This window comes from Eutrigla gurnardus (assembly GCF_963514095.1).
Source record: "Eutrigla gurnardus genome assembly, chromosome: 14".
Taxonomy (NCBI): domain Eukaryota; kingdom Metazoa; phylum Chordata; class Actinopteri; order Perciformes; family Triglidae; genus Eutrigla; species Eutrigla gurnardus.
In genome coordinates, this window is record NC_139937.1 from 12433587 (window position 1) to 12449458 (window position 15872).

The following is a 15872-nucleotide window of genomic DNA, read 5'->3' on the forward strand; positions in this document are numbered from 1 at the left end:
GTCACCAAGTACTTGAAGGGGGTCTGCTCAGTAGCAAACATGAAGCTCTATGCGGAGCTGGTTGTAGTCGAGGTTGCGTGTGCGATATAAATCGATCAGTTAGCTTGTGAAATCAAAACATGCTTGATCTTAACAAACTTGCTAATTGCGGTCGTATAACATTGGAATAGAAGAGCCGAATCTGATGGGGGAAAAAATAAATCTTTATTATCCCGTAGCCACGCGCGGTTGGAAACTTGAAGTGACTTTTAAAGCAGATAACAGTCTGTTAGTTGGTAATATAAAGTGTGGAAGTTACGATGTGAGTCCGGTAATGAAACCCAGAGAATACTATTACATCTTCGCAATAGAAGAGCAATACCTTTGCAGTGGAGCGGTAGTCCTCTGAATTACCTTCGCACCCTGTGTTTCCTCTTACATCTCTTTTATCTCTGTCCTTTTGGCTGAACATGAGAGCCTTGAGATTCCTGGTTGTGATCAGTTTTTTTTTTTTGCAACACATATCATGAAACCCACTCAATTATATACACCATTGTCCAAGATTGCTTGCAGTTTAGCAAATAATTGGATCTAAGTGGTTACACATGACAATGGCAATGGGGTCACGGTATTAGCCCTTTGATTTATAGCTCTTTGCAAAACCATCGGGAATATTATTAGCTTTGATAACTGCAGCAAGATGAATCTGTAAGAATTCAGTCCATTCATTACCGCAGCACGCTGGCTTTTGCGTGTGTGTGTGTGTGTGTGTGCGAGCCAGAGGATCTGGTCTGGTTTCAGTCGCTCCGTCATAATATCCACAGTCACTGAGAAAGAATGTGTCTGCTGAAAAACTGCAGCTAAATAATCTAAACAAATTGGGTTTCTTTTGTGTCTGGGAGCTGATACACACACCGCACACATTTAGATTGGAGACTTTGGATTTCCGATGGGTTTCGTGTTTATTTTGCTCAAACGTCAGAAATGGGTGACGACGTATTGGTAACTGTAAAGATGTGTGCTTATTCTCCTCCATTAATCCAGGCTGTGTAAAGGACTGGCACATTATATACAATCAAATACAGCAAAAGCCACAAGGCCACCTTCATCTGTTCATTTAAGTTCTATTACTTCAGTTCGTCATACGTCATGTATTTCTTATACTTTCTCCTGACACAGCAGTTTAGGCTGCTCGGTTTATGTGGCTCACATTCTGAGGTTTAGGAAGCACGCGTTGAAAAGCCACCGAGCCACACGGATCACAGCGGGTCAGGGCTCAGACAGGGCCTGTGGCTTGGCTGGGTTCTTCCCGTGTACATCTGTGATCATGGAGCTAGCACCTCACGCCAGACACGCTCAACACTGAATCATACGACACATGTCAGCGTGCTTGTAGGGTTGATGACTGAGATCGTCTCCTTCCTCCGAGATTCTGTCAGATTGGGACCTGTGCCTCTCTTACCTGCCTCTTTTCTAGCTTATTTCAATCAGTTTACGCTGCTTTCTGAATCAGGTGCTCACGAGGTAAAAGGTCTCCGTGGCATGTGCAGCGCTCAAGTCGCTGTAGTCTTTTCAAAGGTTTCAGTATGATTTGTTTGTGTGGTCGTGATAAAAAAGAACATTCTGTAATCTCCGCACCACTACTGAATTCTCCATAAAAACACTGTTCCTCTGCGGAGATAACTGATATTTCTGCGAACAACCACAAACGCTACGCAGTCACTCAAACCATAAATTAGCCTTGAATCTTGGATATTTCCTGCTGGCATTAAAAAATATGAGCACATGGAAAACTCATACGGTCCAGGGAACAAACTTAACACCAAACATGCAGAATTTATTTGCAGAAAAACACATTTTTTATTTGTTGGCTCTCTACCGGGAGTTCAGGGGTCGGGATCAGCTTCTGGACAGCATCCCCGGAGCTTGTGGAGTGTCTTGCTCAAGGACACTCGCGGTTGAGATTCTCCCATTTGAACATAAAAGAACTGGGCTGCAGTTCCACTGTTTTGTACTTGGGGGGGGATGTAAATACCTGCGGCATTCGTAAACAGGAGCAGGTCTCCGTCCCAGACCACTTAATAACAGCTCCCCATCTGAAATCCGTTAGCTCAGTGAAATAGTATCCTGTAGTGACGGATGTCAACAGAGAAGTCTGATCCAGCCGGTGGGGATGGGGAAAGCCTTTGGGTTTTTGCGACTCTTGGCAGAGTTCGGCGTCTCCACCATGTGCAGATACCTCATAAGAAGAAGAAGGTGGGAGGGGAGGAGGGGGCATGGAGACGGGAAGGGGACACAGATGCAGAAATAAACTTTAAAAGAGTCAGAGTCCCAGTAGAATCCGTCACAAGACTTTAAACCGAATGCACATGTCCCCTGTTTTAGTATACAGTCCATTGACAACTCATTAGAAACACAGGCAGGATAACTTAAAAAGCAACTGTCAAACTTATAAATTCCTCTAAAGCGACTAGAAACGTGCCATCTTTCCTGAGCCAAACGCTTGAGGAGAGAATCCATGTGTTTTTGTGTGTGTGATATCTGTTGTCATGGCTTGGACAGCTGTTAGTCATGGGATGTATTTTAGTGGTCTGAGATTTGGGGGTCAGGAGATTTTCGAGGCATGAGGAGAATCAGGTCTGCTATAGGAATAAAAGAGACAGACGGATTTAGAGAAGGAGGGGAAAATCTAGGATGGAAGAAAGTAGCGTGCAATCTTGGTGATTTTTCCCTGGCAGCTTCTCCCACTGTCCCTGTTCTTCTAACACACACACACACGTAGGCAGACAGTACATGCTCCTTTCACCGCTGAAGCTGTTAAAAGCCCCAAACTCTAAAAGTCAAAGAAAGATAAACACCGTGCAAAGTTAAAGATCACATTTTCTTCCTCTCCCACCAGTGGCCGCTTGCAGTGCAGAGACTAACCGAGCAGTAGGTGCGAGGGTTTACTTCAGGGGAGGGAGTGATCATAACCACTGAACTGTAAGTGTCCTACTGTTGACATATGACCCATGGCAGTTATAAACCTCAACGGGTCCCCCGACTCTCCGGATTGCACTCAGCTGAGCTCGGTTCCTCTCAAAACAACATGCTAACAAACAAGGAAATCCTTTCACGCTCAGTAAGCCTTTTTTTATAGTTTGCAGCGTTGAGAGATTAACTGATGAAAGGTTGCAGTGGAGTTACGCAAACCTCACCATTAAGGTCTTTAGCTCAAGAAAGGCCAGGGGGCTTTTAACTAACTGCAGTGCTGTGTTTAGCACTGAAATGTGGCACTTTATATTAACCAACCCCCGAAGCCTACTCCCACTTTCCTTCGCTTTTATAAGCGGTATATAAAAACATAATAAATAGTTTACAACACACTTGATATGGTTGCATAGGCAGATATTTAAAGTGTTTATTTATGTATATGTCAACAACAGCAATCCCTCCAATGAGATAGATAAAGATTCACAACATACTACGATGAAAACAGAGGAGTAATCTTCAGTCTTTGCCTATTATATGAATACTATCATATTGGTATACTTATTATAGTTACATGTCCTTTTCTTCACCTTGGTGACGACTGAGAAGCCTGATGAAGGCCATGAGATGCAGCTAAAAGCCCCGATAGAAAATATGGCAAGTGGACTCCCACATCATTAACGGACTGTTGAAATAATTGTTGAAAAGTAAATAAATAAACACTTGAAAATATCCTAATTTATGTCCTGCTGTAAACTATTTATGATGCTAAATATAGGGGGTTAAAGTATTTTTCCATGTCAAGCTTTTGCTATGAATTTTATGAGTTGTATAAGAGATGTTATTTATCATTCCTAAATAATTTACTAACTCTAACTAAACTTTCAGGGTATGTGGGCTTTATTAATAGCTTATAGGTGATTTAAAAACCTCACAAGTTATTTAATATGGCCATTAATTACAAGCTGTAAACACGTCATGAAGGCTGCCTTATTAGGAAGTGGTACCATTGTTTTTATCTCTTCCGTTAGACTCCTCAAATCCATTGGAAGTTCTCGCACTAGAAAACAAGGCAATTCTTTTGGTGTATGTTGTAAATCAGTCATGTCAAATCTGCAGGGAGCGTGACTTGGAGAGGGCGCCCCCTAAACGCCGAGCGAATGAAAATGTCATGTACATTTTAATTAAATCAGTTAGATTTACTGCGTCACAGAGTGAAATAACAGGCTCTTGTTTCTGTGAAGGTATTTAAGTGGCGGGTTCCCTCCCGAAGCCCCAGCGAACAGAAGCAGGTGAAAATGTGGCTCTGTGATTTACAGGTGACGGCAAGCACGTCTGCCTCACCTACAATCCCTGAAAGAAGGAGCCCCCCGTCTTCCTCTCTGACTCGGACACAGCCTGACCCGAGTTGCTCGAAAAACTATACACTTTCCAGATGGATGAAAGTTTGTCCGTCTATGAAAATCAAAGCGAGGTCGTTGGAGGGAAGATAAGTGGAACATTTGCCAAGATCGCCTCTCTGTCCGGCCTCCAGACTGGTCTACTTGAATAAGTCCACGATTGTGCCCTGAGGCGACCTCCTCCTCTGTGTCTCTGAATCCCCGCAGGCCGTTGAAGATTTAAAGTTGCAGGGCAGCTCTCGGGGTCAACAGACAGAGCGTTAATCAGATCACACTGTGCTTCAGTACACGGCACTCGAGCTCAGCGGGGGGGGCGAGAGACCACGTCCTTGTGTGCAACAGGAGCTTTCTAAGATATACTATTACGACGGTGTAGGGCATATTAGGGCCACTGTAGGAAAAAAATATATATACTCAGAGAAAAAAGTTACAAATCTGCGAGTTAATAACGTAGCAAATTTGCTACTTTATTACAATGCTAACAACCGGCATCTATGCTGGCTAACTTCCCATGAATGTACGCATTTCTTTTTCTAATTAATACATCACAACGTGTGACAACACCTTGCTAAGGTCCTTAGGGTGATGGCTGTTGATGGTTATTGTTGTTTTTTTGGGTTCATTTTTCATCTTATGGGTGTTCATTGACCGGCGGTTGGGCTAAGATGCTAGCAGTAGCTTTCATGCCGGTTGTTAGCATCGTAATAAAGTAGCAAATTTGCTACTTTATAAACTCTTTTTTTCTCTGAATATAACCCACCTCTCTTAGTTCCGTTTTTTTTTTTTTTGTGGCCCTAATACACCGTTACTGTGAAAATAAATGTATGGAAATGTTACTCTCATCAAAGAAGAAGAGTCTCGGGTCAACTCAGAGGCCTTGCTGCTCCTCACAACCAACTTGGTGTGAACAACTGACAAACCGAGTAAACAGTTCCGGCACGCTCGCAGGGCAAAACTCATGCTAACAGACTAAAACTCATGACGTCAAGCTGGTGCTCGGACGGCAAAACAGCTGGGTTCACCAAAGGCAACTCACAAGCAGACATTCCCATAAAAAAATAACAAAAGAAAAAATCTATCTGTGATAGATAGTGAACAATAAAGTTTGTAAACCGAGGACGCGGTTCCTCCGCCTATAAATAAACTAAAACTATTCTGAAATCCCACGTAACCTCTGACAGGCAACAGGTGATTTAAAGAAGCACAACGCGAACGCAGTTATAAATCGTATTGTATGCGAGCGCGCCGCCAAATCCACACTCAGACGGCTGCAACCCCGCCGAAGTATGATTGTTTCAATATGCTCATATTTTTTTTCATTGCGTGCCATTTAAAAAAAAAAAAAAACTGTGAAATCTCAAGCCGTCCGTCTAAGCCTCTGCGGTAACATACGTTTCTAATTCCGAATCAATCACCGCAAGTTTATCAGATGGCTGTGATATTTTACCATAGACCCCATTGGTAATGAGCCATACAAAGAGTTTTAATCCGTCTCCTTTCATATCTCAATCACAAAGATGTCTGTGTTTCCAACCATGAAAATACAGTTTTGGTATATTTTCAGCCTTTGGTGTTTGCTTTATGCGGCCACGCTTCGCTTGTTGTGTGAAACTGAGCTTTTGATTTCTCACAGTCTTGAGTCATCCACGCTACACTCAGTGTCAGAAGCTCTTCAGCTTGTTGCCCTTTTATATTTGCGTTTGATAAACACTTTGATTGTGAGCTTGGGTTGTGCTTTTCCTCCGGTGCAGATAAATAAATACAAGTCAGCGCAATCAAACCAAACCGTGTAATCCAAATAAACGGCAGCACCATTTGCTGCTTAGCATTTGAGCATCTGTCCTGTCGATCAAACAGTGTGGGCACTACTTTTCCTGTTGAAAAAGTGCACTCTTTTTTGTTCATATAAATACCACAAGATTATTATTCTTAAAAGGATAAGAACAGAAGAGAAGTCCATTGTTTTTGGACCATTGCGATCCATGTTTTACTCTGTTATTGTGCGATGCAGTCTGAACCGACTGCTCTGTGATTACAGAGAAGTCAGTGATGAGGGCACTGGAGAGCAGCTCCAACCATGTAAACACCTCCCCCTCATCCTCCCGGGAGACCCGCCTCGATTGAGCACACCCGCCGCCTCTTGGGCCCCGGGAGGAAATGAGAGGAGGAGGTGGAGGAGAGGGGAAGTGGCAGGCTCACAAAGGGAGACAGAGCGAGGTGAGATAGGGAGAGGCGCAGCACACCATGCAAGATCAAAGACAAAGGTTACGCACCTCTGTGGCCAAAGTAAGCACATCAGTGACGGTGCTTTCACTGAAAGTTGTTGTCTTTAGACTTCTAATTTGGGCTGTTTATTCTCCTCGGGCCCGGATCACAGGGTTTCTAGTAAATACCGGACTAGGCAGACACCTAAATTCTCGGGCCATTCCTTTGGCAACATGTCGGATTTCTGCTGACAACGATAAAGTGTGTCTGAAGAGCTCAGCTCCACTCTTGACTCTCCACATGAGGCACGGAGAGCGTGTCACCGTTATTTCTCGAAGGCTGCTCCAGCTCTCTTATCCGACCGAGCCAGGAGCCCTTAACTAAAAACAGCAGCAGACATATTGATTGGAGATCTTCTGTGACATCAGAGCACTTACTGTTTACACTCGGTACTTTAATTCTTCTTCTCTCTTCAGCTCTCCGTAAGAGGGGTCGTATGACTCCTCTTTTGGCATCCGCGCTCTGCCCCTCATGTGCCGTTGAATAAGGTTCATATACCAAGTCACGGTATTTTCAGTTTTCTTCAGACTTTTTACAGATCGTCGTCATTATTTAATTATTCCGGCATCCTTTTTTTTAACCGTTTATCTCTGTTAAATCACAACAAAATTGTTTATCTTGGGTTCATCCCTCTGTAGTAAACCAGCCGATGTGTGGCTTGCTATTCACAGTGAATACAGCGCAGTGAAATTCAGCGAGCACCACTGGGTGAGGTTATAAACTCAGACAGTATTGAAACTTATGTGAGTCTTAAGTGAGAATATCTACCTGAAACTATAAAAGTGAGGGGGAGAAAAGTAGGATTTCCCCAGTGGAAATCACCCCCTTGACTCTGCGTCTAAATTATACTTTCATTTTATTTCATGGGATGATTGTTCACCTTAGCAGTGTGAGAGGATGGCTGGCTGTGGCCCGTGGCTCTGCAGTGTTTTCACAGTATTACACAGCTGCTGCGGGGCAGTTGTAAAACCTCAGCTCTCAGAGTAAACGCGACATTGTTTTAAAACAAACTGTGGCTCTGCAGCCCTATCTCTCTCTCTCTCTCTCTCTCTTCTTTTTTTTTTTTTTCATCATCTTCTCCCCCCATCCCCTCTGTCAGTTGTGGAGACTGAGTGGTTCCACATGGGAAAGCCCAGGGCATCACACATCAGCCTAGCTGTGGGGATGAAATATGCTGTCTGTACATATCATCACATCATTAGGCCCCGAAGGGATCCCTGCGATGGATTAGAAGCTGTCTACCTGCGAGGCTCAGATGAATTTATGAAGCACTTTATCACGATGAAGCATTAGTGGAACACTCTGTCTCTTTCTATGTGTGTTTATCTGGGGGAATAATGATTGTGTCTCCCTCCATTTCGCCCATTCCCCTCTCAGTCTCTCCATCTTTATTCCTCTTGCCCTCTTTGTCATTCGTGCGTGTGTCCTGACCTTTGACCCCTCCCTACTTTTGGTTATCGGCACCAAGATAAGTGACGTTGCCGGAGTCTCTCTCTCTCTCCGTCCAGCCGTCTTGAGTCGTGCGTGGGAGGCAGCAAATTGTCCATTAAGTGTTTCAGCTGAGGCCAAGAGAAGATTTGATATAGTGGGCAAACAAAAGTCATATGTACCAGGAAATTCAATTGTGTCTCTCAAGCAACTTTGAGCTGCGGTTCGACTTCCCCACCAAATCACATGAAAGCAGTTCAAATGACGTTTAAACTTTGAGTCTGTCTTGCAGCCAGTCTCCCCTTTGCAGATTCGATGCCAGTGTTTATCTGTGTTTATGTGTAAGAGCTTTCTATGACTCAGGGTTACTTCCTCAAATGATGGCGAGTGCCACAATAGAAGGAAGCTACCTCCTCGTTCTCACCGATGCCATTTTGCTACTACAGGAGGTACGAGTACGTGTAGGAAACACCCCCCTTTGCTTTGGTCCTTGACCCTCACACAGCTGCCGTCTGCTCACGTAGTGAAAGTGAGAGACTCTCAGGAAGGTGCCCTCCGCTACTTCGGTGTCAGGAGACTCCAAGTGAGAACAGAAGTCCCCGGCAGGAAGCCTCCGTTACAAGCTTGAGTTCGGAAGGTTGTGTTGTGGATAGTCAGCTGAGGGAAGCCAGGGAAGGTGAAGTCACTCTCTGCCAGCTCATTGCCAGTCAGGCCTGATTTTGGTGGAAGGAGATCGCGTTACAGCAGGAACCTCCGAGCGGCTCTTAGGCCTCGAGGCTCTGCTTCTCACCAGACCATAAGGGCTTCCTCTGTGCTCTGAGGAAGCCCGGCTGTTATCGAACCCCAACACACACCGCTCTCCTCTAACAATGCTAACTGAATCCCCAGTGCAGGTCAGGTTCACACTGAAATCTCAAAGTAGCCAAATGAAGTCACGACGCCCACGCTTGATTACTGGACTGAAAAGGAGGCCGAATTTGCAGCAGCAACTCCCATTTTTTTCTTGTATCAGTTTACATATAATGTTATTATGTACATCACAACAATCCTTATTGGTTTCAATGGGTTTCAGAATCCATGCCCCATATTTCCATTGTTTTACAGCAATAGATGTTGGTGTTTTGCTCATGTCTCTGTGTCAGAGCCAGAAAACAACAGTGACAGAAAATGGCCAAATAAATGGGGCAACCAGTTTTTAAATCCTCAAAATCGATGTATTATTGCACTTATGTGTTTTCGCACAATGGACGGTTAAAATCCAAACACATTCTACAGTGTCACTTTATTCAGATTGGCCATGTTCCAGACCAACAAACATACCCCCCTTATTCACTCAGTGAGACCCCTGCGTTGGTACAAGTCCCGACACAGAGGCAAAAAAAAAACATTGAGCCCGGCTGCAACTGCTATCCTGACGTAAACTTTGCGATCATTAAAAAATGGAGGGGTAAAATGTCACGGTGGTAACTTTCCACAGTCGTAAAACCCTGCTTCATAGCATTCTAAACCGCTGTGCAGTGTTTTGGCGTCTTCCTTGCGGATCTCGGCACCTGAAGCGGCATGCCCAGGACCACGCAGCCCTGTGTCATTTCAGAGCTGTGCTATTTTTGGCCTCCTGTTATGGTTGGTCTCAGACGAGCTGTCACACACGGAGCAAAGCGTCGCCCACCTCTGCATGTTACAGAGGTGCATTTGATCAAAGTTGACTTGTGCTGTATTGCTGATGTAAGCACTACACTGGAGGTGTAGAAGCTTGCAGGTTGAAGGTAATCATTCCCCATCACTGTTGATACAGACGGATTATTTTAGCGGTGTCAACATTCATTGAGCCTGCAGTCACACCCAGTGGAGATGGAGAGGTTACACTGCCAAGAAACACTGGTAGGCCTGAATTGTCCATTGAACTGTTCGGCTGGCATCGGAGTAGTGCGGTCTTATTTTCGTGTCAATCTCACACCTGCCTGAAATAGATCTCCCCGCCCCGAGTCCTGACAGGTCCACACGTTCACTGATTGCACTACGGCTAATACAGGATGTCAGTCTGTTTAACTAAGACTAGAACGGCACGTCTTTTTTTTTCTTTTCTTTTTTACAGCAGGGGAATATTAAGAGTTCAATTTTCCGCTGTTTTTGTTTGTTCACGAGAGGGTGTCCTCCCAGTTACAGCTTTCCATTATTAACCTGGGCAACTGAAAAAAGGAATAACAAAGTAGTTTCCAATGCTGTCGAGAGGGATGCCAGGCCACAGAGGGTTCATTTATGTACATATCTGAGCAAAACATATCATGTTTAACATAGCATCTTTTATTAAAATAGCACATAGTGACCAGAAAAGGAGGAAAATAATCGGTCATGTTTTTCACACTGCGACTAGCTTTACGAGGCCCAGTTTACAGTGGAGAGCTTGAATCTTTGTGGAAACAAAGCGTGGCTTTCTGCCTCCCATTATGCTGCATATATGAAAACAATATGAAAAAGAAGAAGATCTAGAAAAGGAAAGGAAAGCCATGTCAAAAACGAAATAAAATCAATTCAATAAAGAAATATATGAGAACTAAATGCATTTCTAGAGCTGTAGCCCAAAACAACCTGGCACATTTGAAATATAGCATGTTTGTGTATTCATACACAGTCATTACCTGTTTGTCTATCAGCTTTCTTCGGCTGCTCCGTCACATTTCTTGCTTTCCCAGAAGTAGTTTCGACTTAACAGTGCCACGACCTACCCCACTAAAGAGCTATAAATAGCAGCTTGGTGTTGTGTTGTGGTTGTAACAGTTAGCCACATCCTGTTTCTGAGATGCGCACGTTGCTGTGAGTACATAGATTAAAGCACCGAGGCCAGACATTTACCTATCTTTCTCTTTTATCGCTCGTTCACAACGGAACATCGGCGGGCATGCCAACGGAAAATATTAGTCCATAACACGCAGCGAAATAACACTGCAGTTGATATGTGGGCGGAGGACACGTCACATTTTATTTTTTTACAATGACTGAGAAGAAGAAAGGAAACCACTGCTTTTCCTCTGAAAATAAAAGGGTGCATTTGTGGCTGCCAAGCTGTTGGGTTTTCCCTCCTTCACAATGACCTGGAGCTGTTTTCTCACCTCAGCCAACAGAGAAAAGAGCAGCGACATTAAAGTTTGATCATCTAATTGTTACGTGTGCTTGCTTGCACTTCCTTTATGTCCTGTGATGGCAGAGCTAAAAATAGCCGCGGCGTGTAAATGCTTGTTTAGCCCGGAGCGGACTAGGGTTGAAAACAGCCAGCAGTGTTGGCACAGGTGGGATTTTTCCAAAGGGAGTTCCACTTGTTTAGGGAGCTATGTCCCAACCTTGTGTGTGTGTGTGTGTGTGTGTGTGTGTGTGTGTGTGTGTGTGTGTGTGTGTGTGTGTGTGTGTGTGTGTGTGTGTGTGTGTGTGTGTGTGTGTGTGTGTGTGGATAGGGAGGTGTGTGACTGCATGCAGACAGAAAGTCATGCTGTTGTAGGTGTGTAGCCTACCTCTTTAAAAACTGCAATCTGTGACACATTATGTATTTAGTTATTTGCTTATGCATTTCGGTCTCCGTCCTTGGTTGCCGTGGTGTTTCAACACTTTATTTTTTTTGACATCGGTCCCATTGTTGTAAAAGAAAAGTTGTATTATTTTCATTTTCAGCAGCATAGTCCATAACATTTCACAGCCCTGAAATTTGGCTATTATTCCCCGTGCGATGTTTTCGTCTCGATCAGTGCAGATGCTTCGCCAATCGCCAAACAGTATCCAGTGATAACAAACAGTGGGCCCCAGGAGTGGGTGGACTTCCTGTCTCGGCTCCTTACTGAGGATGGTGGTCTCACCAGACTTTCTCTCTCGTTATCTGCATCAGCCCACTTTGTGACTGAGGTGCTTCTTGTTTGCGTCGAGCTCCAGGGCTCCGGGTCCTCGCCATCTTCACAGTCACTTCCCTCCGTTGTGCCAAAGAACACAGAGCAGATAAAGGCGGGGGGCTGATCTGTGTCTGCCCGACTGTGGGAAAGGCGAGGGCACAGGAACTAGTGCAGGAAAGACGAGACGGTGACTTCAAAACGGAGATGTGTGGACGGGGCCGATACGAGTTTTAAAAGCCTAGTAACGACAGAGATATGTTTGGATTGCACTGACTGAGCCAGTATTTTTTTAACTTGACCACATCTATGCCAAGTATTCAAGTGTAGCAATGCCTCATGTGACCTCACTTATTGCAGAAAAATAAATCGGAAATGTACCTACTGGGTCCCTATTAATCCCCTCATACCTCCCATTTCTCTACACTACAATACAAGCGTCCTCCAGATTTATTATATGGTGAATTGATTTAAGGCATTCACTTAAGAATATGCAGCATGCACGCCCAAACAATAAAGCGGGCCCCTCGGGGCCCCAGGGCAGTCGCCCCACTTTGCCTGGTTTAGAAATCCAGCTTTCACAGGGATTTACGACAGAAATTCAACAAAATCACTTGCTTTAGTATAAAAAACATGGTTTAGATGTTTTTCACATCATTTAAGTCCCAGACGTAAATTAAAACAAGCCCACGTTAACTTTTGCTTTCACGCAGGACATGAACAGCGGTCTCCAGGATGAAAGTCCTGTGTTTGTTTGATCCATCCATACCTACGCAAACGATCATTAGAAACATATTTTTGATAATTATTTTAAAAAAAACATGATTGATACTGCAGTTTTGCTGTGTGGAAAGATCATTTTTGGAGGACCAGACTGAAACTGACAACCTTCATTCAATGTAATCGTGTTTTAATGATCTCACTCAATGTGACAAGTTACTAATGATCCGCAACTTCTCTCTTCTTTCCACAGTTAACGAGATCATCAGGAACGACCTCTCCAGCATTTCCGTGCACACTCATGCATAGACGTCCAGAAGTCTTCTGCAGCACACACACACGCACACACACACACACACACACACACACACACACACACACACACACACACACACACACACACACACACACACAGCAGCATCAACAGAAAGAGGGGGGGAAATGAGATCCAGAAGATGAAGAATCCACTTTTGACCAGGATCTGCCACTACCATCATTATCATCACCATCAGCTGGAAAGCTCGCTGCAGCTTCACATTGACAATCACTGGCAAGCTCCGTTTGAACAAACCGATGAATGTTATATTTACAACGACAAAAAAGGGAAGTGATATCAGGGGCAAAGTATCCAACTACGCTTGCCTTAACTCACTACAGATGTTCTTTAGTGGACCAAACAGCTCAATGAGACTGATTAACTTCTGCCGGTGACAAATGACAATCTTCATTTCGAGCGTGATCTGTATGTTAATGCATGGACGAGCTAATAAGTGTCATTCTTCATCACTTTGGTTCATTTGTCCGTGCGGTCGGTCTGCCACAACCGAAATTGGTGCCTTACAGCGGTGATATTGACAGCAGACAACAGCAGCAGTGATGCACAAATGCAAATGGTTCGTTGTGACTCAAAGTGGAGGTTTTTATATGACATTTTTGTATCATTTCAATGATTTGTTTACAGGGAAACAATAAAAGGCTGGAAAATATGTAGGGAGTATGTGAATAGATTAGAATTGTATTTTTTCTTGCTTCCTCATTATTATCTCATTGTTCATTTATACTGAATGTTATTGTATGATATTCTTTTGTATAAACCTGTATTTGAAAATGTACTTATGTATGCCTTATGCTTATATCATGCAGTTTGCTATTTAGCGCTCCCTTTTCCTTCCATTTGTCTTCCCCTGATATGATTTGTACCATTTCTACTACCCCGCATTATGCTTTTCACCTTAGTGCCTATTTTTAGTTTTTTATTTTAATCATCCTGCCCCCGGTCTTCCATCCCTTCCACCCGAACCATGACATAATGATGCACAGACAATCATAGAAATATATAGTACATATCCTATGGCAAGAGTTCCTGTGTGGAGGGGCTTATACAGGCAGGTCTCAGAGGTTTCTTCTCCCCCAGCTATAAGATAGTTGAACAAAGGTATGCTTACCTGCTAAATTTAGATGAGCATACTCCTGGACAATATATATATATATATATAGATGTCTGTTACTTCTTGCACTGCAGGTTTGCATGTAAATAGGCACAGAGATAATCTAAGTATGCGGCAGGCTCGGTTTTACTCATCATCTGGGCGACTCCACTGAGGAGTTGGCAGGACTGTTACTTACAGCTGGCAATAATTGATACGAGTTAACCAAAGGATTTTATCTTTGGTGAAATTATTGTCCGAGTTTCCTTTTTCTGTCGGAGACTTTAGCGTAGAGTGGTTCCCCGTACAAAACGACAAAAACAACAACATTATGCACTTTACGGTAGAAACAGAGCAGGATTCCTTGCTTCCAGACCAAATATTGTAGATTTATTTCCACTGTTGTGTCATAAACGTACCTATGTCAACTCTTCTTTCATACAGCTACGGCCTTTCCGTGTTATCTGTCTTTTGGAGCATGCACGTACTAACGTTGGGGATCATTTAGCTGACAGTAGCTTAATATAGCTCCCTCATACATTTTTGGACATATAGTATAATAGCATGACTAAACTGTATGAATAAGGTTTCTGTTTTGTGCCTTACTCTCTTTCTTGGCTACAAGATCGTTGCAACTCTATAAATGCTTTTCCGTGTAGGCACAAGGTGAAACATATTTCTCTTTAATATGAAATATTTATGAAAAACGAAATGTGTTTTAAGTGCATTTAATGTGTTCTCGACAATGAATTAATAAATGGCATAATGGTGACCATACATAACCTAAGTCTGCAATTATTTTTGGTGTACAGAACATTAACTTTTTTTTTATTTACTGTTTGGAATGAAATGATTTGCAGAAACGTAGCTAGGTCTATGTAGCAGAGATAATGCATTTTGTAAAAAAAATAGTGAATGGATTCAATATTTCTCCTCTAAAAGCATTCTTTGACTATTACACAAATGGCCCATATGGCTATGCTTTATTTCTAAGGCCTTCACTTTAACTTGGCTGTGTGATTTCCTTCTGTTATATGGCCCGACCTTCGTAAACCTTACTGTTCCAACCTGTACCTATGTCTCTAATAAAACCTGAAATGGAGACAGTTTGACATTGACAAGAGTAGGAAAAATATTGGACTTTTTTTGGGAGGGGACAAAAAAAATATAAGGTATCGAGGTATTGAATGAATATTTATGTTTATGTATTTAAGGTCACTTGGCATTTGGTCTCATGTGTTTGTTGCGAAATAAGTGAAAATACAAACAAACCTTCCTCCGTACTCAACAGGATGAAATGCAACAAGCTGCTGATATGTCAAGTACAAGCAGAGGCCTGTGTATTTTCCAGTGAGTATTGTTAGGTGGGTAGTTATGATTGAAACAGCTCCTCGCCATGGGAGCTGTGTGCCACGCTCCTGTGTACCACCTGCCGGTCCTCCACACTTTTTCCATCCGACAAAGTTATGAAGCGCCCATCTCCATAGCGACGGAAAGGCAGGCCTAGGCGGTGCTCCCCTGTATTACCAGTGGCAAGCCTTAAAATAGCCCCACTATTTACAGATGCAGTCACGCCCCTTTTTCCTGGCACCCTGTCCTTCTTACCTTCGTCTTCCTCTGACGCCGCCGTCCCCTTTGACACAGTGGAGAGATGATGCCGTGCCATATTTCCACCAAGCAGGGAGACTAACTAAAGCACTTTAATATCCATGATATGAAAACAAATGGAGCTTCAAAATCTATTGACATATGTTAAATATATTTGAAATGTAATTTTATATATATGTATATATCTATGTATATATATTGTT

General features: G+C 43.3%; 1 protein-coding gene across 4 annotated transcripts in view; it reads left to right on the plus strand.

Annotated features, from left to right (window-relative positions):
* The window catches only part of LOC311024710 (nuclear factor of activated T-cells, cytoplasmic 1-like), a 54454-nt gene extending 41414 nt beyond the window's left edge, over positions 1 to 13040 (plus strand). For all 4 annotated transcript variants that reach the window (XM_084027254.1, XM_084027252.1, XM_084027255.1 and 1 more), the window contains one exon: positions 12888 to 13040. In XM_084027254.1, coding sequence (XP_083883380.1) covers positions 12888 to 12943 — 56 coding nt within the window. In that variant the 3' untranslated portion in view covers positions 12944 to 13040. The remainder of the gene's footprint in view (positions 1 to 12887) is intronic.
* Positions 13041 to 15872: the final 2832 nt, after the last annotated feature.